The sequence below is a fragment of the Pan paniscus genome, chromosome 19 (assembly GCF_029289425.2).
Source record: "Pan paniscus chromosome 19, NHGRI_mPanPan1-v2.0_pri, whole genome shotgun sequence".
In the NCBI taxonomy this organism is placed as follows: domain Eukaryota; kingdom Metazoa; phylum Chordata; class Mammalia; order Primates; family Hominidae; genus Pan; species Pan paniscus.
Genome location: NC_073268.2, coordinates 34,469,540 through 34,495,694, shown reverse-complemented (window position 1 = coordinate 34,495,694; position 26,155 = coordinate 34,469,540). Strand labels below are relative to the sequence as shown.

The 26,155-nt window shown below is 38.8% G+C and overlaps 1 protein-coding gene across 7 annotated transcripts in view; it reads left to right on the top strand.

Annotated features, from left to right (window-relative positions):
* The window catches only part of EFCAB5 (EF-hand calcium binding domain 5), a 185,242-nt gene that overhangs the window by 32,180 nt on the left and 126,907 nt on the right, over window positions 1-26,155 (top strand). For 5 of the 7 annotated variants that reach the window (XM_034942144.3, XM_055101352.2, XM_063599154.1 and 2 more), the window contains one exon: window positions 7,289-7,865. The exons of the other annotated variants lie outside the window; for them this stretch is intronic. In XM_034942144.3, coding sequence (XP_034798035.2) covers window positions 7,289-7,865 — 577 coding nt within the window. The remainder of the gene's footprint in view (window positions 1-7,288; window positions 7,866-26,155) is intronic. 7 annotated transcript variants of the gene reach the window in all.

The window sequence follows — 26,155 nt, the reverse complement described above, 5'->3', positions numbered from 1 at the left end:
TTTCTGTGCTCTTGGTGTTATATCCATGAAGTCATTGTTAAAGCCAGTGGCATGAAGATTTTCCACAGGTTTTCATTTTTCATCTAAGAGTTGTATGGTTTTGTTTGTTTGTTTTTAGAGACACAGTCTCACTCTGTTGCCCAGGGTAGAGTGCAGTGGCATTATCATGGCCCACTGCAGCCTTGACCTCCTGGGCTGAAGTGATCCTCCTACCTCAGCTTCCCAAGTAGCTGGGACTATAGGTGTGCATCACCAAGCCTGGCTAATTTGTTTTTTTAATTTTTTGTAGAGACACAGTCTCACTATGTTGCCCAAGCTGGGAAAGTCATATCGTTTACTCTCTTCAGTTTAGATCTTTGATTTGTTTTCAGTTCATTTTTGTATATAAGGTAAAGGACCAACTTCATTCTTTTACATGATGTATCAGGTAGTCTCAGTACCGCTTGTTGAAAAGATTATTCTTTCCCTATTGAATGGTCTTGACACCCTTGTCACAAATCAATTGACTATATATGAGAGTTTATTTCTGGCCTCTCTATCCTATTTTATTAGTCTATATGTCTGTCCTTACTCCAGTACTGTTTTATTTGTTGTAGCTTTGTAGTAAGTCTCAGAGTTGGGTAGTGTGAATCCTTCAAGTTTGTTCCTTTTTTTTTTTCAAGATTTATTTTGGCTATTCAAGGGCCTCTGCAGTTTCGTATTAATCTGAGGATCACTTTTTCTATTTCTGTGAAAAAGACTATTGGAATTTTGATTGCATTGAATCTGTAGATCACTTTGGGTAGAATTGATATCTTAACAATGTAAAGTATTCCTATCTATGAATAGGGACATCTTTCTATTTATTTATGTTTTCTTTAATTTCTTTCAGCAATGTTTTATAGTTTTTAGCATATATCTTTCACTTCCTTGGTTAAATTTATTCCTAAGTATTCTGTTCTTTTAGCTGCTTTTGTAAATGGAATTGCTTTCCTTTTTCCCTCTGTTTTTATTTTTTTAGAGATAGGGTCTCACTCTGTTGCCCAGATTGGACTGCAGTGATGTAATCATAGCTCACTGCACCCTTGAACTCCTGGGCTCAAGCAATTCTCCCACCTCAGCTACCAACAGCTGGGACTACGGGTACGTGCCACCATGCCTGGCTTTTTTTTTTTTTTTTTTTTTTTTTATAGACAGGGTCTCGGTATGTTGCCCTATTGAATTTGTTCAATAGCTCTAGTAGCTTTCTTATGGATTATTTCTATAGGATCATGTCATCTGTGAATAGAGACAGTTTTACCTCTTTCTTTCCAATTTGGTTGCCTTTTGTTTGTTTTTCTTGTCTTATAGCTCTGGCTAGAACTCTGGTATGATGTTGAACAGCAGTGGTGAAAGTAGGCATTCTTTTCTTGTTACTCATTTTAGGGAGAAAGCTTTCAGTGTTCCATTACTGAGTGTCATGTTAACTGTGAACTTTTTATTTTTATTTTTGTTTTGAGATAGGGTCACTTTCTGTCTCCCAGACCAGAGTGAGTGGCATGATTATGGCTCACTGAAGCCTCAAACTCCGGGGTTCAAGTGATCCTCCCATCTTAGCCCCCCAAGTAGCTGGGACTATAGGCATGTGCTACCACACCCAGCTAATTCTTAAATTTTTTGTAGAGACAGGATTTCACTATGTTACCCAGGCTGGTCTTGAACTCCTGGACTCAAGCAATTCTCCCACCTCAGCCTCCTAAAGTGCTGGGATTAGAGGCGTGAGCCACCACACCTGGCCAACTGTGGATTTTTAAATAACTACCTTTATTATTTTTAGGAATGTTCTCTCCATATGCATTGATTATGTGGCTTTTTTCCCCTTCATTTTATGAATGTGATGGATTACATTGCTTGATTTTCTTATGTTGAGCCACCTTTGCATTCCTGAGATAAATCTGGAAAGATTTCATGTTGAAAAGGCTTTTACTATGGTCTTGGATTTGATTTGTTAATATTTTGTTGAGGATTTTTGCATCTATATTCATAAGGAATATTGGCCTATAATTTTACTGTGATATCTATCTAGCTTTAGTATCAGAGTAATTCTATCCTCATAGAAAGAATTAGGAAGTGTTCCCGCCTCTTCAATTTTTTACAAGCATTTGGTAAGAATTCATTTCAATTCTTCTTTAAATATTTGATAGAAGTCACTAGTGAAGCCATCTGATCCAAGACTTTTCTTTGTTGGGAAGTTTCTGATCACTGATTCAATCTCTGTACTTGTTAGAGGTCTGATATGGTTTGAATGTGTGTCCCTTCCAAATCTCATGTTGAAATGTGACCTGTGATGTTGGAAGTGGGCCTAGTGGGAGGTTTTTGGGTTATGGGGTGGATCCCTCATGAATGGTTTGGTGCTGTTCTTGCAGTAATGAGTGAGTTCTCACTCTATGAGTTCATGTGAGATCTGGTTGTTTAAAAGAGCCTGGTACCCCTTCCCTCTCTCTCTCTTGCTCCCTCTCTCACCATGTGATATGCCAGCCCCGCCCCCACCTTCCACCATGATTATAAGCTTCTTGAGGCCTCACTGGGAACAGATGCTGGCACTGTTTCACACAGAGCCTGCAGAACCATGAGCCAAATAAACCTCTTTTCTTTGTAAATCACTCAGTCTCAGGTATTCCTTTTTTTTTCAGATATTTCTTTATAGCGACACAAAATAAACTAACACAAGATCTGTTGAGACTTTCTACTTCTTCTTGAGTCAGTTTAGGTAATTTCAAGGAATTGGTTCATTTCTTCTAGGTTATCCAATATGTTAGCATAAAATTGCTCATAGTATTCTCTTATAATCGTTTTTGTTTTCCAAGACAGAGTCTTGCTCTGTTGCCCAGAGCTGGAGTGCAATGGTGTGATCTCGGCTCACTGTAACCTCTACCTTCTGGGTTCAAGCAATTCTCCTGCTTCAGCCTCCCAAGTAGCTGGGATTACAGGTGCATGCCACCACACCTGGCTAATTTTTGTAATTTTAGTAGAGACAGGGTTTCACCATGTTGGCCAAGCTGGTCTCGAACTCCTGACCTCATGATCTGCCTGCCTTGGCCTCCCAAAGTGCTGGGATTACAGGTGTGAGCCACCACGCCCAGCTTATAATTGTTTTTTGTTTTTGTTTTTTAATCTCTGTAAGGTTGGTGATAATGTCCCCACTTTCATTTCTGATTTTGGTTATTTATGTATCTTTGCTAATGTTTTTTTCAGTCTAGCTCAAGGTTTATTCATTCTGTTGATTTTTTCAAAGAACCAATTTTTGGTTAAATTGTTTTTCTCTACTATTTTTCTATTCTCTCTTTTGTTTATCTGTACTTTAACCTTTATTATTTTCTTTCTTTTGCTAGTTTTGTGTTTAGTTTGCACTACTTTTTCGAGTTTCTTAAGGTGTATAGGTTACTTATTTGACTTTTTTTTTCTTTTTTGAGACAGAGTCTCACTCTGTCGTCCAGGCTAGAGTGCAGTGGCCTGATCTCGGCTCACTGCAAGCTCTGCCTCCCGGGTTCACACCATTCTCCTGCCTCAGCCTGCCGAGTAGTTCGGACTATAGGCGCCTGCCACCACATCCGGCTAATTTTTTTTTTTAATTTACAGAGATGGGGTTTCATGGTGTTATCCAGTATGGTCTCGGTCTCCTGACCTCGGATTTGACTTTTTAAAATGTAATCACTTACAGCTATGTTTCCATCTGAGCCCTTTTTTCACTGCATCCTATAAATTTTGATATGTTGTGTATTTATTTTCATTTGTCTCTTATTATTTTCTAATATCCCTTGTGATTTTTTTGACCCATTAGTCATTTAAGAATGAGTTGTTTATTTTCTGTAGCTTTGTGCGTTTTCTAGTTTTCCTTTATTGATTTCTAACTTCATCAAGCTTTGTGCTCTTCATTAAAGAGCAGATATTTTATATGGTATCTATTTTTTTAAATCCATTGAGACTTGTTTTGTGGCCTAACATATGGTCTATCCTGGAGAATGTGCCATGTGCACTTGAGAAAAATATGTATTCTGCTGTTATATTGGGTAGACTATTGTATATATGACTGTTAGGACTAATTTTAATTTTCATGTATGGTGTAAGGTAGGCATCCAGATTCATCCCTTTGCATGTAGATATCAATTGTTATGGCACCGTTTGTTGAAGAGACTGTTTTTTCCATGAAATTGTTTTGGTACCCTTGTCAAAAATCAATTGGTTTCAGAGTACAAGAGGAACTTTAAAAAATATAATCAATTGGTCATAGATGTATGGGTTTATTTCTGGACTCTCAATTTTATTCCATTGATCTATGTGTCTATCCTTATGCCAGTACTACTTCAGTAAAGTTTTATAGCTTTCTTCCTATTAGTCTGACACATTTCTGTTTAGTTTATTTCTAGATATTTTAAATTTTTGTTGCTATAATGACATGAAGCTTTATAAAATTATATTTTCATTGATAACTAAAAATATAAAACATTTTAAATTGGTTATTAATTGGTAGTTCCAAGGAAATAAATTTACTTTTGTATTTTAATCTTGTATCCTGTGTTTATTTGGTAGGCTTTTAAAAAATTCGTGGTAAATACATATATCATAATATTTACCATTTAAACTGTGTTAAAGTGTACAATTCAGAGCCATTAAGTAAATTCACAATGTTATGCAACCATTACCACTGTCTAGTTCCAGAAAGTTTTTATCATTACAAATGGAAACTCCATTTAGTAAGCCTTTCAAAGCTGAAGATTTGTGTCTTTCTTCAGTTCTGAGAGATTTCTTACATTATTTATTTGAATATTTCATTATGTCTAACACTTGGCTTACACCTTCTGACGCTTTTATAAGATTAATATTAAATGTTCTGGATTGGCTGGGCATGGTGGTTCATGCCTGTAATCCTAGCACTTTGGGAGGCCAAGGTGGGTGAATCACTTGAAGCCAGGAGTTCAAGACCAGCCTAAGCAACATAGTAAGACTTTGTCTTTATCAAAAAAGAAAAAAATACAAAAATTAGCTGGGCATGGTGGCATGCACCTGTAGTCCCAGCTACTTGGGAGGCTGAGTATATGCTGTCATATACTCATATACATATACATATGGGTATCATGGTGTCAACATGATGTGTTACTGTTGATGTTAATAATGATTGTTAGGCTGTGATAGTATTTGTCAGGTTTCTCTACTGTAAAGTTATTTTCCCTCTCCCATTTCCATATTGTACTCTTTGAGAGGAAGTCACTATATGCAGTCCGCACTTAAAGAGAGGGGAGTCATGCTCAACATCCTTGAGTGTGGAGTATCTACATAAATTATTTGGACTATTTCTGCACAGGAAATTTGTCTTTTTACTTATTTACTATAGTTTTTTTTTCAGCACTTCCTTACTTTCTGGCACTACAAGATATTCCAGGCACTACAAGATATTCTTGTATATATTTCCTATATACAAGATGAGCCCAATCCTATAATCAGCTGTATCTCCAAGGAGTTCTGATTTTTTTAATTGGAGAGTGATATTAGAAACCAAGATGTGAGCACTAGATGGTCTACGTTCTCTTAAGTGTTCTTTTTAATAACTTTTAATTTCTTCTAATTTCTCTGCTCTGAGGATATTCTTTTAAAGACTCCTTACATTTGTTCTATTTAATGGTATTTCCTTGGGTGGCATTAGTTATTCTGTTTGTTGAATTTAGTCATGGGGATGATTTTTCTTAAACATTCTGTGAATGTGTGCTTACATTTGAATTTGAGATTCTCTATTTGCTTTCCTATAGAGTTACTGTTTTCTATAGTCTGATGCCAGTGGGGGAAGGACAAGATGTGCAGACAGTGAAGCTGTCAATAGGTCATTTTCTCTGCGTGTGGAAATCTTGCTTCTCTAGCCTAAACATCTATATACCTTAACTCAGTGCAGGGGAAAACGCTTCTGGTGCCTGATGATTAGCTGAAATGGGAATTAAGATATACAAAAAGGTCAGTCTTTCCCCTATGACCCATATCTACATCCTCTAAACTTGGGGTGCCTCAAATCTGCTCCCAAATTTTATAGTGGTCTCCACCGTATCTTTTTAGTCCTATAGTTTCTTCAATCAGTTGAATTCCCCTGCTTGACATTTTTCACAGATCTTCAAAATTCCTGACTCCTGAAGGCCCCCTTCATGATTGTAGTATTCTTGCGCATTTTTTAAATTTTAAAAACATACACACAACTTTTCCTGTCATTGCTAGAGATTTTGGTAGGGGAGGGGATATAGGTGCCTGTTCTCAGTCTACCATCTTGGTCTAATATCTCCGTCCTGCATTTAAAAAATGAAAACATAAAGGAAGCTGGGAATAAAATGAAGAGAAATGTATTTAAATATACATGTGTGGTAGACTCTTTGCTTACTCACCACACATTTCCTCACCTTTTTTTTTTTTTTTGAGACAAAGTCTCATTGGAGTGCAGTGGCATGATCATGGCTCACTGCAGCCTCGACCTCCAGGGCTTAAGTGATCCTCCCACCTCAGCCTCCTGAGTAGTTGGGACCACAGGTGTACGCCACCATGCCTGGCTAATTTTTTTATTGTTTGTAGAAACAGCATCTTCCTAATGTTGCGTAGGCTGGTCTTGAACTCCAGGGCTCAAGCAGTCCTCCCGCCTTGGCCTCCCAAAATGTTGGGATTACAAATGTGAGCCACTGCGCCCAGCCTTCCCTTTTTGCCTGCCAACTGAACCTCAGTGTTGTAGCAGATGAAAATCACTTGTTATCAGAGAATTTGAACCAAACCCTGGCACCAAGAAATAAGTTATAATTTGTCTATACTATTCATAGTAATCGCATTTCCCTTTACCAGCGATTGGTCTGGGCATGGGCATGTATCCTCGTTAGGGCCGATGAAAAAAGGGAAGTCTTAGAGTGGGGAGTCTGGGATCTTCTCCTCTCGGATAATAAAACAGAGCCTCAAGAGGAGAAAAACCCTTTGTCCTCTATGCTTTTTTGCTGTGAGGAAGTGATGGCTGGAGCTCTAATAGTCATCATGTGATCATGAGGTACAAGCAAAAAAATGAACGAAAATAAACAGAAACAGCCTATGTATTTAATGAAATCACTGAACTGCTAAATGGCTTCTGATTAAGTCAACAATAAATGTCTTTATGGTTAAAGTCACTTTGTCTGATTTTCTGTTATTTTCAGCTGACATTCTTCCAATCCACTGTGTAAATGGATATAAAAATTTTTTCAAATATTATTCTAAAGTCACATAGATTAAAATTTACTTCTAACATTTCTTACATTTCACTTTTTTTCCCCCTCAGAATTAAACCTGGAGGGGCAGCGAAAAATTTCACCTGGTTCAATAAAGGACTCTAAAACTGAAGCCTCAGGTAATATTGCAATTAGAAAATCTGCAAAAGTGATTTTTGCTTTAGATGAAACTGGACTGAAATCAAAGCCAGAGCACACATGGAAGAAAAACCTTTTTGAAAGAATGGAGGCAAGAGCCCAAGCAATGCAGCAGAAAATAATAGATAAGGAAAATCTGAAGAAGGAACTAGAAAAAAAGGCTGAAAAAAAACTCCCTAGGGATAATTTGGCCAAAGAGTGGTTTAATACTGAAAGCATGACACTGAATAATAGTGCATATTTGCTTGACAAACTTCTACCCACCTTAGTTCCTGGAGTAGAAAACATGTTAACTCAAGTAGAAAAGAAGAAGGTTTTGACAGAAGCTGGTACTCCAAGCAAGTTTGACCCAATTAATTATTTGGGGGAATATTTAATAAGAAACAATCCTAATTATATCAAAGACCCAGGAATGTCTGGTTACCAGAGGGTGATGAAAGAAGTCACAGAAGACCTGAAGATATATGTTCCTGACACTATCTGCAACAGGTACAATCTGTTATTGTTTCAGTTCATGATCTGTCTCCTTACATTGAAAAACTAGTAGAAAAAATAACATAATCATGGACAGGACTTAAAAGAAGTGATTCTACAGTTATTCAGAAAGTATTTATTGAGCTACTAGTATGTGCTTCACTCTTTTTGAGGCACTGTGAAGACTAACAAAATAAATAAGTTCCTTGTATTCATAGATTTAATTATCTCACTATGACTGCAAGTGTATAATGATTTGTATTTTTATTTATCTGCCTGCACTGGAAAGTAAGCTATATGAAAGTTGGAACTTTTTAAAAATTTAATTTTCCATATAGGCAAAAAGTTATATAGTGAAAAGTTTCCCTCCCATTCTTATCTTCCATCTACCCAATATTCCACCTCCACCATAAATAACTACTATTCTTAATTTTCTATAGATCCTTATAGAATTTCTTTATACATACATAAGGAAATACAAACATGGATTATTAATTTTTTCTTTTACACAAAAGCATGTGATACATGTTACAAATACCCATTTTTACCTGCCATTTATCTTTTTTCATGTAGAAGATTTTTTATTTCTATATAGTCAAATTTAACTTTTCTTTTATGGCATCAGGATTTTGAGGCACTGTTACATTTCAAAATATTAAAAGAATTCTTCCATGTTCTCTTCCAGAATTATTATTTTAATTTTCATTTTAAATACTGACTCATTTGGAATTTAACCTAGTGTAACATGTAAGGATTCAACTTTATCCTTTTTCAAATGTCTACTTAGTGGTCCCAATAAGAGTTGAGTAGTCTATCTTTGCCCCACTGGTTTGGGATTGAGCCTCTATTAATAAATTCATATATATTTTGGGGTGTATTTCTGCATTTTTCCATCCTATTCCATTGGTCAGTCTCCCTTTCATGCATTCGTACCACACTGCTTTAATAATTGAGACTTTTAAATATATTCCATAGATCTGACAGTGCTGGTCCCCACTATTTGCTCTTCTTCTTTTCTGATGTTTCCTGGCTATTTTTGTTTGTTTACTTTTTTTATATGAATTATAGGACTAACTTGTCTACTTGAAAAAAAAATGGGGAGGGAAAACGAAAAGACAAACCTTACAGGAATTTTTATTGAAATCTGATTACATCTATTAATACTCTTAGAAAACCAACATCTTCAAGGCTGCAATTAGCCAAAATTACACAACTGCACTCCAGCCTGGGTACCAGAGCGAGATCCAGTCTCAAAAACAGACACACACACACACACACACACACACACACACACCAGAAAACCAACATCTGTAATAATGATGAGTGTTTCGGGGTGTCTTTCCATTTGCTCATCTTATTTTGTATGAATTAGTGTTGCCCTAAAGTTTTTTGCAGCTGGGCATGGTAGCTCACGCCTGTAATCCCAGCACTTTGGGAGGCCAAGACAGGCTGATCACCTGAGGTCAGGAGTTCGAGACCAGCCTGGCCAAACATGGCAAAACCCTGTCTCTACTAAAAATGCAAAAATTAGCCCAGCATGGTGATGCATGCCTGTAATCCCCGCTACTTGGGACACTGAGGTGGGAGAATCACTTGAACCTGGGAGGCGGAGGCTGCAGTGAGCCGAGATGCACCACTACACTCCAGCCTGGGCAACAGAGTGAGACCCCATCTCAAAAAAAAAAAAGGTTTTAATGTAGGTTTTGTATCTCTTTTATTAGATTCATTACTAGTTACATTTATCATTCTTTGTTGCTATTTTAAGGAGGGCTTTCTTCTGTTACTATATTTTCTATCTGGATGTAGTCTGAAGACATGAAAGCTACTAATTTCTATATATTTTTGTACCCTGCTACCTTACTGAGTTCTCTTACAGTAACATTTTAGTTGGTTTCTTGGGTTTTCTAGGGAGGTAACCATTGTCTGCAAATAATAGTAGTTTCCCTTCTTCCTTTTCAATTTTTATACTAATATCCTACTACCTCCAATACAATATTAAATAATATTGGTGATATGGGCATCCTTGTCTTTTTACAACTTTAGTAGAAATGCTGCTTCTGTTACTGCTTCATTATGGGCAGTTTTTATATTACTAGTTCTATTCCATTTGGATATGAAAAACATTTTATCTCAATGGGAAAATGTACCTAATTTCTACCTTTCAGAGTGATTTTTAAAAATTAAGACTTGATTTTATCAAATGCTTTTTCAACACCTATGAAAGTGATAATATGATTTTCACCTTAGATTCCTTAATGATGAATTTTACTAATAGATTTCCTACTATTCAATTACCTTAGAATTCCTGAAATAAATCCTGCTTGGTTGCTATGTATTTGGGTACACTGAAATATGCTTTCTACTTGTAAGACAGAATATTTATTTCCTTTTAATTACAGATTTTTCAGAATACAGTATATATCTATCTACCTATCAATAGTCACCGCTAGTGGCAGCAAATGAAAAATGTTTTCCCCTTTTGGGAAAGGGTTCCTTTTTCAGTATCATCGTGGATGCATGGATTTTAATATATATTCAATATATTTTAATCAGTTATAGTCTTTTTTTCTGTTAGATGCTCAAATTGCACCAACTTTGGCTTCTGTTTTCTGACATTACCCCTTTAGTCTTTGAAAACGTCATGCATTTTTTTTTTTTTGAAATGGAGTCTTGCTCTGTCACCCAGGCTGGAGTGCAGTGGCGCGATCTCGGCTCACTGCAAGCTCTGCCTCCCGGGTTCACGCCATTCTCCTACCTCAGCCTCCTGAGTAGCTGGGACTACAGGCACCCGCCACCGCGCCCGGCTAATTTTTTTTTTTTTTTTTTTTTTTTTTTTTTTTTGTATTTTTAGTAGACATGGGGTTTCACCGCCTTAGCCAGGGTGGTCTCGATCTCCTGACCTCGTGATCCGCCCGCCTCGGCTTCCCAAAGTGCTGGTATTACAGGCGTGAGTCACCGCGCCCGGCCCAGGCATTTTTTAAATGGATTCCTGGCTCCTTTTAAAATGGGGATCACTCACTTGTGAGCTAGGAGTGCTCATAAATATTGTGTAGTCATTGTTTCTAGGCCCTTCAGGACTAAAACATATAATTTTTAGAGTCAATGACCCGTGACCAGACATCACCTGCAGCCTCTTCAGGCGTGCCACCGCTGCCAGGCCTGCTGTACGACCCGCGGGCTCTGGGCCGTGCCTGCTCTTGCGCCCGGCTCAGGAGGACCCTTCTTGATCCAGGAGTGGACCCTGGTCTCATTGAAGCCAGTTGGGGTCTTGTGGCGGCCTGTTAGGGATGTGATCCAGCGCTTTGGAGGCAGGGCTTCAAGCTGGTAGGGATGAAGATTCTGTGGCCGGCCAGAAAGCGTCCTTGCTGAACACTACCAGTACCTGCGAAGGAAGCCCCTCTACCCAGCCCTCCTTAGCTATGTGAGCTCCAGGCCTGTTGATGGCCGTGGTCTGGGAAGGGTACAAGGTGATCCATGCCTCGAGGGCCATGATAGATACACTGACAGGGTTGAGGCTGACTCTGTGACCATATGGGGAGACTTCAGCGACGTCCACATCAGCAGGAACATCATTCACACCAGCTATTCAGGGTAGGGGGTCAGAAAGAGATCCAGCTGTGGTTTGAAAGCAGTGAGCTGGTGAACTAGCTCCCCTAGACAGGGGCCACTGCAGGAGCGTCTTCCCAGCCAGAGGGCTCAGGCTCCCCTTGGCCACCCCAGCCTTGGTCCACCAGGACCAACTACCTCTGTCACAGGAACCCAAGCCCACACTCCTACAAGTCTCTCCCAAACCACTTCCCTGTGCACATTCTGCCCTACCCCACCCCGGAGGACTTTGAGCCACAAACTTTATGTGCCTTTCTGTATCTTAGCCAGCACAAGATTGGGCCAAATCCTTTCTGCACCAAACTGCCAGACAACCTTTGGGGTGTCTTCAAAAGTGGGTAAGGCAACCTCTCCTCCCACAAAAGGGAGACATTAAAATTCGCTGTGCTGAGAAAAGAAACATGTAATTTAAAAAATGAGTTAATATTGACAGTTGCATATTAATGTTTCAGGTCTTTATCTAATTTCTTTGATATTTATATTTCCTTCTTCCTTTTTTTTTTTTTTTGAGACAGAGACTTGCTCTGTCACCCAGGCCGGAGTGCAGTGGCGGGATCTTGGCTCACTGCAACCTCTGCCTCTGGGTTCAAGCAATTCTCTGCCTCAGCCTCCTGAGTAGCTGGGATTACAGGCACCCGCCACTACACCCTGCTAATTTTTGTATTTTTTGTAGAGACAGGGTTTCACCATATTGGCCAGGCTGATCTTGAACCCCTGACCTCGTGATCCACCCGCCTCGGCCTCCCAAAGTGCTGGGATTACAGGCGTGAGCCACCGCGCGTGGCCTGTATTTCCTTTTATCTTACATAGAAAATCTTGGTTCCTAATGACATTGACATAATTACTGATTTGTTTTATCCTACAGTTTACATAAAAGCTTCAAAATGGCTCAGCGCGGTGGCTCAAGCCTGTAATCCCAGGACTTTGGGAGGCCAAGATGGGTGAATCACCTGAGGTCAGGAGTTCGAGACCACCCTGGCCAACATGGTGAAACCCTATCTTACTAAAAATACAAAAATTAACTGAGTGTGGTGGTGTGTGCCTGTAATCCCAGCTGCTCGGGAGGCTGAGGCAGGAGAATTGCTTGAACCCGGAAGGCAGAGGTTGCAGTGAGCTGAGATTGTGCCACCTGCACTCCAGCCTGTGTGACAGAGTGAAACTCCATCTAAAAAAAAAAAAAAAGCTTCAAAATAATAATACCAACAAGCTTACTAATAATAAAAATATTAAACAAGGCTTTACGTTTATTTGCAGCTTTTTTGTCCTTAGAATATATCCTTGCCAGGTGCAGTGACTCATACCTGTAATTCCAGCACTTTGGGAGGGATCTCTTGAGCCCAGGAGTTCGAGACCAGCCTGGGCAACATAGCAAGACCCTGTCTCTACAAATAATAATAAAAAAATTATCTTGGCTTGGTGGCACATGCCTACTACTGCCAGTTACTCCAGAGGCTGAGGTGGGAGGATCACTTGAGCCTGGGAGATCAAGACTGCAGTGAGCTGGGTCATGCCACTGCACTCTATCTTGGGTGACAGAGCAAGACCCTGTCTCAAAAAAAAAAAAGAATATGTCTCACTAGGTATATATATGTAAAAAATAGAGCCATGCAAAAAACTAGAAAAAAACAGGGATTAAATCCCTTTATGCTGGAGATAATCCTTTTTAACCATGACTCAAGATCATGAAAATTTTGGAAAATTTCATTACATAAAAAATGAAAGCGTTTTGCCAGGTAAATTGAGTCACAACTTCTCAGTTCTGCTGCTGTAGTGCAAAAGCAGTCATAGCATATATGTAAATGAGAGAGCATGGCTGTGTTCCAGTGAAACTTTATTCGTGGATACTGAAATTTGAATTTCATATAATCTTCACATGGCACAAAATATTATTCATCTTTTGATTTTAAAAAATGATTTAGGCTGAACACAATGGCTCACACCTGTAATCCCAGCACTTTGAGAAGGTGAGGGCAGGAGGATTACTTGAGGCCACGAGTTCAAGACCAGCTTGGGCAACACAATGAGACCCTATCTCTAAAATAAATAAATAAATAAATAAAATAATAAAATTTTAAAATACAAAACTAAAAATATAACAACCCCTCAGCTTTTGAGCCATACAAAACCAGTCAGTGGGCCAGATTTAGCCCCCAGGTTGTAATTTGCTGACCTTTTGTCTAAATGGTATCTATTAGGTCTCTTCCAGGTCTAAAACAAAAGCGATACACTTTTCCTTTTAATATCTTCTGACATACAGACCTACACTAATTTTTTTTTTTTTTTGAGACAAAATCTCACTCTGGTTCTCCAGTCAGGAGTGCAATGGCACAATCTCAGCTCACTGCAACCTCCGCCTCCCGGCAGTGATTCTCCTGCCTCAACCTCCCAAGTAGCTTGGATTACAGGTGCGTACCACCATGCCCAGCTAATTTTTTGTATTTTAAGTAGAGATGGGGTTTCACCATGTTGGCCAGGCTGGTCTCGAACTCCTGACCTCAGGTGATCTACCCACCTCGGCCTCCCAAAGTGCTGGGATTACAGGCGTGAGCCACCACACCTGGCCCACCTACATTCAAATTTATAATTTCTTTTGACTTGTTTTAGTGTCTTTCCTATAGGGTAAACAACTAATTAGAAGCTTTAGAATAGTAATTCTTTTGGAATTAGGCACAGATATCCCTCTGGGATAAAGTAAGAGATATGTGCAGAACTCTTGTTTTATGTGTGGTTATGAAATTTTTATTTTCAGTTGAAACAGGCTTTCTAAGATCATGGTTGTCTATCAATGACACCAGAATCACCTGGGGCGCTTGGTTAAAAGTGCGGATTCCTAGATCCTTCCTCAGATCTTCTGAATCAGAACCTCTAGGAATGCATTTAAAACAAGTTCCATAAGAGGTTATTATTGCACACTAAAGTTTCAAGACCAAATTAAAAAGAAAACAAATTAAGAGAGGTTTAGTACTAGTGAAAACTTCCAGTAGTATGCAGGAAGCAGTTTCATTAAATTTAATAAATACCTTAAGGAACATTTCTGCTCACCATCTGTTCTTGCAGTGCAATAAATTAGACTGTATTTAGATCTATTTCCACTAAAAATACTTACAATCTGTGAACTGATGTTGTCTGTAAACAAATATATTGACAAACACTTCCTCTTGTTACAGATATGTAAATCTCAATGGGTATGTAAAACTCTAGACATTTATTAATGTCTATAATAAGATAGTAATAAGCACACTAGGACATTGGGTTCCATGACACAGGAGAATTAGGTTGTTTCACTGATATTTCTTGAACTGGGAGTTTGACTTCTTAGGGTCATTTGAGGCTTGGTAAAAGTTTTAGTTAAAGGTTGCTCTATTGGAGCAGGAATTTCATGAAATAATTAATCAAAGTTGCTTTGTTTACCTGGATTGTTAGAATTGGGGCTTCATCTTTTTCTGGCAAAAATCCAAGATCTGTATGTCAACAGATGACAGTGTCAGGCATTTGTAGAATATTCAGAAATCCTAAGGATGTTTTACAACAGTGTGTTCTGCTCCTAATCCCTATCGACTTAAAGCTTATATACCCAGCAATATTAGTAAAAACAGTCCTGCTTTGAAATTCTCAGAACTATACCATTGTTTGTGTTACCTTCAATCCATTGCAAAGCCTTAGAAAAGTCCATTCACTTTAGGAATGAAATTTTCCTGAATTATAGCCAAGAAAAAAAGTCAAAAGAAAATGTATTTGTTTTAATGAGACTCTATCTTGTGGTAATGTTTAAGTGTTCATTTGCTTCAGCTTGATCCAAAAAGCTTTTGTCTGCCTACTTTCTAGGACAAAAGGGATTCATCTCTGTTAGGTCTCTAAAAACAACAGATAGAGAAGACACTGCTTACTTATTTGGAACAATTTTTATAGTGGTAGCCACTATATCTGAAAAATACAGTATCACTGCTGTTTGTAGGTTTTATATGTGCAATGTAATTTACTACTTTTCATTGGGGCTCTTGAAAGACATAGATATAGAATTAAAGTGGACTTTAATTCTTACGTGCAATTTTGGACAACTGTAAAGTAGGTTAAGTTTGTATCATTCACTTTTCTTCATATTTTCTTTTCTTTTAGTATGCTTTGTAAAAAGTATCTTTTCCCTCTGACTCTTGATTTCTCCAGTGTTTGGGATTGCATATTTGAAGGTCATTACCACCTTATTATGAATTGATAATGAAAAATATTTGCTCCTAAAATAGGATTACAAACTTTCAATAGCCTAATTATGATGGTGGTTATACATACTCATATATGTTAAAATTCATAAAACTATGTGACAAAGAAGGTAAATTTTACTGTATGATATTTTTTAAAATATAAAACTTTTAAGCAGTAAAAAAAGAAAACTGTTAATGTTAGAATTTCAGACTATTCTACTTTACTACAAATTTCCTCTCTTTTCTCAACTAGTCTTGAACCATAATAACCTAGAATGAGTTCAAATGAACCGGAAAGTAGATCTAAGAGACCCCAAACAGAAGCTTGTATCTTTTCCTGTATAATGCATACCCAGTTCTGCCTTGGTAGTGATCTCTGATAATTGCATATTCACTATGGGGTCTGTGTTGCAGTTTGAGATATCTTTTGGGCATTTTTCCTGTGACTCCTCTTTATTAGCTTTATGCATTAATGATGGAACATTTAATCCATAAAGAGAGAGAAACACAAAGAGGTATTTCAAAGAATTACTTTCTCTACCACAGCTACATACAAGAGAAGACCAAGTTAGTATAAATATTCAAGCCTTAAGGATACACAAACCAAGTAAAATTTCAAGGAGCGAGGGACACAGGCCTTTATTTTATTAATTTCTTGCATATTAAGTCGTGTAGTGTTCAAAGAATTTATGTAAACTATGTGACAAAAATCTATTGTGTGTGTTTCTATTGGAATGTGTCATTTGCAGAGTTCTCAAATCTGCTTCAAAGTACTTTTTGTATTTTTTTAAAAAAAAGCTTCAAAATGTCTTACTCATCCTTACAAGATGCCAGCAGTAGGACTTGGCAAGACAGAGGGAATGTTTCATCCTTGATATGGGTCTTCCTGAGTTGCCAGGAGACAGTGGCTTCCTAGACAGCTGTCTGCTCATATTCTACACCAGCTGCCACCCATTTACTGAGCCATGTGCTTATATTATGCTAGGAAAACCCACAGGTGCTTCTGCACAGGTGATATTAGTAATATTAATCATCTTGTCGATTTATACTGAATATCAAATTTTGTCAAGCCAGTAAAACAGATTATGAGTGATGTGAGTGAATGGACAAGGAAAATATTTTTGTAGTATTCAAATGACTGTTACATCCAATGGAATGGTGGTAGGACTTTATCCAAACAGGTTCTACTCTTGTTCAACCTGAAGCATAATGATAATTTATGTACACTGACTAGTTTCATGTCCATCTCTAAACCTTTCTCTGTTGAGTATGTATATATCCCATTATTAAATACTTAAGAAATTCAACCACTTATGGACTGCAAGATCATGGTCTCCCTGGATGACATCCTTGTATTCTACACCCTACCCTGCAACTTGATATTAAATGAGTCTCTGGTTTGCTTCAATGACATAGAATGTTCCTAATGTTAGAGACTGAGGTAGAGTCCCTGAGTCAACTTCTCTCCAGCTAGGGCTGGGTATCTGGTAAAATGCCTGACAAGGTGTGGTTGTCCTGAAGTAGAAACTCCTAAGACTATTGAGAATGTCCAGAAATTTTTAGGATTTTCCGTATAATTCCATTGATTCATTTAAAAGTATCCAGTGACAGCCTCAAAAGAAGATAATTTGTCTGTTCATAGAGGAGGTTGTGGCCTTCTAATGGCTGAAGACCTTATATGCAATTGCTTTGGTTTTTACATCCTCAGTGCTAACTCAGTCTTTCACCATCGAAACATGCTTCCCAGCTTCCCTGGGGCAGGGGGGATGGGGGGAGTGGGGAGTATGCTTACTCTGTTGGCCTCTGCCCTGCTCTTGCTTTTCCAAAAAGGTGGCTCAATTGGAATTCAACTCACCTCATTTAGAAATAGGAAATCCTGGCTGGGCATGGTGGCTCACGCCTGTAATCTCAGCACTTTGGGAGGCCGAGGTGGGTGGATCACGAGGTCAGGAGTTCAAGACCAGCCTGGCCAACATCGTGAAACCCTGTCTCTACTAAAAATACAAAATTTAGCCAGGTGTGGTGGCACACACCTGTAGTCCCAGCTACTCAAGAGTGGGAGAATTGCTTGAACATGGGAGGCGGAGGCTGCAGTGAGCTGAGACCACACCATTGCACTCCAGCCTGAGTGAGAGAGTGAGATTCCATTTCAAAAAAAAAAAAAAAAAAAGGAAATCCTCACCATTGAGGCCAGCTGTAAAGCTTGGAGGCATTATATCTGAGCTACCCAGCATATAGTCACAATGACCACTAAGCCCTGATTTAGTCCATCCTGGCCAGATAGGCTGCATTATTTATGCATAACAGTTTTACTACCATACATATTAACTAATCAAAACCACCAGCCAAGTGTCCTCTTTGGGAATCCAGAGTGCCAGCTTTCTCTGTCTAAAACATCCCTCCCTTTGTTTCTTTAGCTGGCTAAGTTCTCCTTGTCCTTCAGTAGTCAGCTATAGCACCACTTTTGTCACAGTTGGTCTGGATTAAGTACTTTTTCTATATATTTCTTACATTTCTGAAACACCTGTAGGCTCATGTCAGCCCCCTTAGCACACTGTAATGTAATTGTTATTTACCTTCCCATAATCCCTTTGAAGACAAGGGCTATCTTCTATTATACCTATATTTGAAACTGAGCACAATGCCTGGCATGAGCTGGGGCTCAATAAATGTTAGATGAATTAATTAATAACCTAAATTTACTAGCCGGCCACGGTGGCTCATGCCTGTAATCCCACCACTTTAGGAGGCTGAGGCAGGTGGATCACCTGAGGTCAGGAGTTCGAGAGCAGCCTGACCAACATGGTGAAACCCCCATCTCTACTAAAAATACAAAATTAGCTGGGCATGGTGGTGCATGCCTGTAATCCCAACTACTCAGGAGGCTGAGGCAGGAGAATTGCTTGACCCCAGGAGGCGGAGGTTGCAGTGAGCTGAGATCAGGCCATTGCACTCCAGCCTGGGCAACAACAGTGAAACTCCGTCTCAAAAACAAACAAACAAAACTTAAACTTACTGAGGAACCTTTACTCAGTCAATTAGTATTTATTGCATAACTACTGAGTTCTCAGTGGTGAGCTATACCTTATAGGGAAAAAATACAAAATTTGATTTTTGTCATGAAGAACTTATACAGTCTATTTGAGGAAATATAACTAAAACAGCCAGTTTTATCAAAAGCAGTTGTCCATATACACTCTCCCCACTTCCCACATATTTTTTAACCTGTTACTTCTGGCTTTTGTGCCAGGCTTTCTCTAATAAATGGCACTTGCCAAAACCACAATGTTTTCCATGCTTCTAGGCCCAGTAGAAAGTTTGCCATTTTTATCTTACTTGACCTCTTAGCATTATTTCCATCTTGAAATACTTTTTCCCTCCTCTTCCATGATATCATACTTGTCTAACTTTCCTTCTGTTTCTCTATTTAGTCCTTCTCAGTGTCCTTTTCTGGCTCATTCTCTGCTACTTGATCTTCAAATATTAAAGTTCTTTAACCTGTCACTCTATATTCCATCCCTGAGTGCTCACATTCCAACATGACTTAAGTTACCATCTATACATTCATGACTTTTAGATTTATATCTTTGGTTCAAACACCTTCTTTGAGCTCTATCCCAGTACATCCAACTATTTATTCAATATCTGTACTTGTATGTTTCATAAGCACCTCAGTTTCAAGAAGTCATTGTCCTCAAGCCAAAAACTAGCAAATCAACCTGGACACCTTCTGATGATCTCTCACTGTTCATTTCTAGTCAGTCATTAAGTCCTGGTGATTTCACCTTCTTTTCTTAAATTTGTTCATTTCTGACCATCCCCCACTGCTTTCATCCTAGTCTGAGCTACCATTATCTCTTGCCTCCACTATTGCAATAGTTTCCTAATTGGTATGTTTACATCCAGTTGCCTTCTTCCAGTCTATTCTTCATCCATAACTAAAGTGATTTTTTTAAAGGCTAATATTACCATGTTGTTCCCCAATGTGAACCCTTTCAGTGGTACCCTTTTACCCTCAGAATAAAGAACAAAATTCTTAACTAAGCCTATGAGACCTTCCTTGGATGACCTTGTCCTTGCCTGCTTTTCCAAGCTTGGCTCCTGCCTCTCTCCCCACACTATACTCCAGGCACAGAGGATTTCTTTCATTCTTAAACATACTGTGCTCCTCCCTACCTCAGGGTCTTCACATATGCCATTCCCTCTGCCTATACCACTTTCTTCCTCTTTACTTAATCCTACCCATCCTTTAGAGTTCAGGCTCAGACACCATTTCATCATGAAATTGGGTTGGGATCTTCCCTTATGTGCTCTCATAGCATCCTGTGTTTCTCCTTCATTGCACTTATCACAGTTGTGATGGTGGTTTCCTCTGCTACAATATAAGCAGGAACTATGTCTGTCATAGTCACCACTGAATCCTCAGCATCTAACACTGTGTCTTATGAGTAATGCTCAATAAATGTTTGTTAATTAACCTATTCCAGTCTGCCTTAATGATGAAAGTTTTCTTCTGTTTTTATTTTATTTTTGCTTTTTTGTTTTTAGATACATAAGATTATTATGAGATATGTCTTAATGCTCAATAACTATGGGAGAGTCACCTCATTTTCACACATCCCTTAATTTAGAGTAATTGAATTTTTAACTTTGAAATATCTGGAATTAATCATCACTATTTAATGAGGATGCTATGATAAATGTTCTTTATCATTTTATAAAATTCTGAAGAGGCCTAATTATTCATCTGCTTAAATATTATTGATTAATTACTTAGATTTTTCTTAAATCATTAAATTATATCAGCATCCTCATTTATGTAGTAAGATATAAATTGAATAAGCAAAGAGAAAATAAGTAAGTATAAGAAGTAAGTAGGCATATATTTCATATATGGATTTTTAATAGGAATACTCATTATGGGACTAATATGGACATACTCCAGGAATGGCAAGAAATTCAGTTTAGCGGCTGGGCACGGTGGCTCATGCCTGTAATCCCAGCACTTTGGGAGGCCGAGGCGGATGGATCACAAGGTCAGGAGATCGATGCCATCCTGGCTAACATAGTGAAACCCCGTCTCTACTAAAAATACAAAAAATTAGCCGGGAGGCTGAGGCAGAAGAATCGCTTGAACCTGGGAGGTGGAGGTTGCAGTGAGCCAAGCACCACTGCACTCCAGCCTAGGTGACAGAGCAAGACTCTGTCTCAAAAAAAAAAAGAAAGAAAGAAATTCAGTTTAGCTTTGTGAAACTAAGACCACCAGAGCTTAAAAACACCTTCAAACAAACAAACACTGAGTTTATTAACTTGCCAGGCAAAGGAATATACACCAGTGAAGACTTCACTGAATGGTATGTGGAAGGGGGAAATTCAGGGGCTTTTAATTGTTTTATAATAGATATACTTATAAGAACTAAAAACTTATCACATTGTATAGGACAGAGTGAGTCCATAGATCTGTACATGATTGATTAAAACAAGTCCCAGTTTTTAGTGGTCAAGAAAGGGTCTTCAGTTACGTATAGCAATGATCTGGTATACTGAGGTCACTCAAAGTTCATGGTCAATTATCCACTTAAGCTGATTAGAACCAATTTTGATGTAATACAACTTTCACTTTTGATATAATCTAGGCAAATGTTTCTGTAAATAGAAGATTTTCCTTATACAGCTTGAATTGATGGATAGAATTTGGATTGTCACAACTAGGTGGGGAAGCATTTTTACTTCTACTCTTTAATCAGATTTATATTATGCTTTTCTTTAAAAGGTCTCGAAACACTCATTCATATAGGAAAACTCTTTTCTTAGTCAGCTTTTGCTGCATAGCAAAATACTCCAAAACTTCATGGCTTAAAGCAATAGAATTTATTTGCTCATGATTTTGTAGATTGGTAACTTTGAGCTGGGCTCATGGCCCATCTCTGTTCCACATGGTATCAATTAGACTCACTCATGAGATGCAGTAAGATGAAACCTTTCAATCATATCCCTTTACTTTCAGAATAACAACCAAAAGTGATGACCTCAATCACTTTTGTAGTGGTTGGCAGTCTCTTTGCAAAAGCAATGGAAGTAACTGGATCATCATCCAGCAAGCGAGCCCATGCTCATTTCCATGATGGTATTGTAGTGGAAGGGCTCCCAAGTTCAATAAAAGAGGGCAAGCCCCAGTGTTCAAGTACTTTTCAACTTTCTGCTTACATTCTGTTTTCTAATGGCCCATTGGCCAAAGCATGTCACATGGCCAGAGGCAGACAAGGAGTACAGGAACAGACTCCATTTCTTCATGGGAGGAGCTGCAAAGTTATGTTGCATTCATAGAGACATGCATACAGAAATGGGAAGAATTTATGACTATTTTTGCAATTTTTCCATAATGTAGTTTTTCTTCCCTTCCAGTCCCCTTACACTTAGAATGAATCTGCTTATAGGTTATGTCTACCCTGTACTGCCCAAATTAAGAGTTTTGGATGCTTTAGAATTCTCTGGATTAATGTAAAGTAAACATCTTCATGAGATAATGCAGGCTACAGAAGACAAATTTTATTAATTCCCTGAATGGGTGACACAATCAATTTAAAATCCATTTGGATTATATTTTGAGTCTCATGTACAGTGGCCCAGAAGCACAAAAGTAGATTTTGTTTCTAGATATGGACATCAATAAATGGGAGGAAATGATGTCTGAGGTGAGACCTAAAGCATGTGGAGGATCTAGTCAGGCAAAGAGAGGGAGAAAAATATTTCAAGCAGATGGGAAAATGACAGAAAACCAATTTTGTGTATTCATTTTTGTGTCACATGAGAATCTGGAGACACTTAGTACTTACCCTAAAATTCGTTTACTTATCTGTTCTGCCATTGGACCCTAAGCTTTATAATGGCAGAATCCATAGTAGGTGCCAAATAAATATTTATGTAATGAATGAGTGAGTGAGTGGTTTAGTGAGTGAGTGTATGAATGAATAATGCAAAAGAGCTGGGTGAAAAACACAGATACAGAAGACAGAGCCACAGAGGAATGAAAACAGAAATTGAGAAGAATCCTAGCTAGAGATGAGGGGGAAAGGAAAAAGCAGCAGAGGATGAAATAGATAAATAGCAGAAGGGGAGACAAGCAGAAGAAGCAGAAGAAGACAAGCAAACAAGCTCTCAGAACTTTGGTAGCTGACCGGTAGAGCTGACTGGTAGAGATTTGGTTGGTTAGCAATTGCATCAGAGAAACTTAGCACTCCTTTAAAATACTCATTAAGGCCAGCCGTGGTGGCTTACACCTGTAATCCCAGCACTTTGGGAGGCCGAGGTGAGCGGATCACGAGGTCAGGAGATTGAGACCAGCCTGGCCAACGTGGTGAAACTCTGTCTCTACTAAAAATATAAAAAATTAGCCAGACTGGTGGTGGGCACCTGTAATCCCAGCTACTTGGGAGGCTGAGGCAGGAGAATTGCTTGAAACTGAAAGGCAGAGGTTGCAGTGAGCCAAGATTGTGCCACTGCACTCCAGCCTGGGCAACAAGAGCGAAACTCCATCTCAAAACAATAAATAAATAAATAAAAATAAAATACTTATTAATCTTCCAGCAGTTCAGACCCAGCCCCTTCTGTACTATTAAACTGCTTGTCTGCTTTTATTTTCAAACTTCAAAGTTCATTTTTGAACACTTGTTTTTCTAGAGAATTTTGAAGGCCTTATATAGGCATAAGGTAATGACTTAGATTTTAGTAGTTTCTTTGGTTCATCAGATATATCCAATTTACCAGTTCCCACTGAAAATCTTTTTGCATTTTAAAATATGTCAGATTGTCTTAGTCTTTCTTCTTTGAAAGATGAAGACTTGCCTCCAACATTGTTGGGAAAAAATTGTACTTGAAACCAGCAACTATTTTTATTATTCTGAGCCATTCTATTTGATTTCAATCAAAACCAGTTTGGGGTTTTTGGAGTCCTAATAGGAGTGATGCACATAGGTACAATTAAAAGCACAGTTTTTCCCCCATTCTCAACCTGGGTGATGCAGTTCTGGCTGCAAGGGTAACTCTTATGCTCAGCACTTCAGCAGTGGCTGGCAAAGCATGAGACTTTGGCTAGATAAAGGCAATTAGCTGAGATATACCCCTAGACAGATTTCTCAGAAGTTTGATCCAAGGCATCAGAATGACCTGAGATGCTTGTTATAAATGCATCTTCTAGGCTTCCACCCTAGACATGAATGCTGAGACCAGCTCAGTCATGGAGACCCTAACCCAGTGGCAGTAGAGGAATTAAAGACACACACACAGAAATAAAGTGTGGAGTGGGAAATAAGGGCTGACAGCCTTCAGAGCTGAGAGCCTGGAACAGAGTTTTACCCACATATTTACTGACAGCAAGCCAGTGATAAGCATTGTTTCTATGGATTGTAGGTTAACTAAAATTGGAAACAAAGGGATGGGCTGAAACAAAGGGATGGACTCTGGCTAGTTATCTGCAGCAGGAACATGTCCTTAAGGCACAGATCGCTTATGCTATTGTTTGTGGCTTAGGAACGCCTTAAGTGGTTTTCCACCCTGGGTGAGCCAGGTGTGTTCCTTGCCCTCTTTCCGGTAAACTCACAACCTTCAGCATGGGGATCATGGCCATCATGAACATGTCACAGTGCTGCAGAGATTTTGTTTATGGCCAGTTTTGGGGCCAGTTTATGGCCAGATTTGGGGTCCTGTTCCCAACATGTTCCCCATTTTTGTTTTTGCAAGACAATAAAAGCAAAGGCGGCTTTATCACAGTGAGCTACTTCTTTCAGTAGTCAGGATCCACATCTACAGACTATACAAAGACAAACAATACAGATTAAAAGCACAATCATCATTGAAATCACAGAGCTTCCAAGTGTTTTTATCCAGTCTAATGGGTTAATAGCTGCTAATCCATCTGTAGCTCCTTCAAGCGCTCCAGTTCCTGGCATTAAGGTCAGGTGTGTCTGGGATACTTTAAATATTTGTTCTTTTAATTTTGCAATATCCAAAGACAAGTTTGTAGAGTGTCCTTCTAGACGTTTTTTATTCTTTCCCAAATTTTGATCTTATTAAGAGCCATGAATAGTTTCCACAAGTCCTTAGGTTTAGCTCCTACAGCGGGCCATATCATTTGAGGTTGAGGTGCCACTATATGGCCATGTTTCCAGATAATAGGAACTCTTGCCATACTTCTTACCATTTCTACCATCTGACCATTTTGTTTAGACCAGCTGAACATAGTGTGGCCATGGCACGCAGACTGAGAGGTGAAATTCAAGGTAAACATCCCCTTAGGGGACCAATCAATAATGATTCCATAGGAATCGTTGTGCAGCACCTCTGCCTGTTCTGCAGTGCAATCTTCCCAAACAAGCACATTCATTATTTCTGGCCAGGTCCAATTCTGCTTACAAATAGGTTTTTGAGGGTGGTATGCCTCAATTATAGGAGTATATTCATTTTGGTAAATACTGAGACCAGAAAGCATGTGTAACTGTGCCATAGAGTGATTACGTCCAGGCATTATTGCCAGCCAAGATTGATAAATATGCCCAATAAGTATAATTGTTCTCTGTGTCAGCCCTTGTTGAAGGAATACTCATGGCAGTGGTGATCACCACTATCATAGCTATCATTAAATTACTCATTGTGACTGATTATCCCACTTTCCTCAGGTTTTCTTCCACCATCTGTGACACCTTCTTGATCTGTCCCCAGGTAGGTGGCTGTGTTCGACAGGTGTTGCTCTTGACAGTTGGAGTCTTCCTCAGCGTCAGTCTTGATATGTCTGCAACCGGTGGGTCTTTGGGATCTTCCCAAAACCTCTTCCTGGGTATCTGGCTCTTAGTAAGGCTTTAGATGTCTCGATGGCACCCAAATTGGCTGTTGATTCAATCCTGGAGAAATACAAGCATAACCTCTACCCCAAGTTATTATTTTACCTATTTCCCAAATTTTTATTATCAGATCTCTCCACCAAACCAGTTGTTCTGCTTCTGTCTTTGCAGCTGGTTTCTGTAGATGCTGTTCAGCTGCTGATAGTATTTGGTCTTTAGGCAGGCTAAAAAAATTTACAGTCAATAATGCTAGATTCAGTTGCATATGTGGTGTCCCATAATCCCTGTTTTCCCCCCTCTGCTTTTGCAATTGGTGTTTCAGGGAGAGATTCATTCTTTTCACTATGGCTTGTCCTTGAGAATTATATGGGGTATCAGTAATGTGTTTAATATTCCATATAGAGAAAAATGTAACTAGAGCTTGTCTAGTATATACTGGGGCATTGTCTGTTTTAATAGAAACTGGAATGCCCATACCACAAAGCACTGCAAAAGGTGATGTTTAACACAGGCAGAAGACTCTCCTGTTGGCATGTAGCCCAGATGAAGTGAGAAAAGGTGTCCACACATACATGTACATAAGCTAGTCTCCCAAACGAGGGAACATGTGTGACATCCATTTGCCAAAGAGAATTAGGTTCCAATCCTCGAGGATTAACTCCTC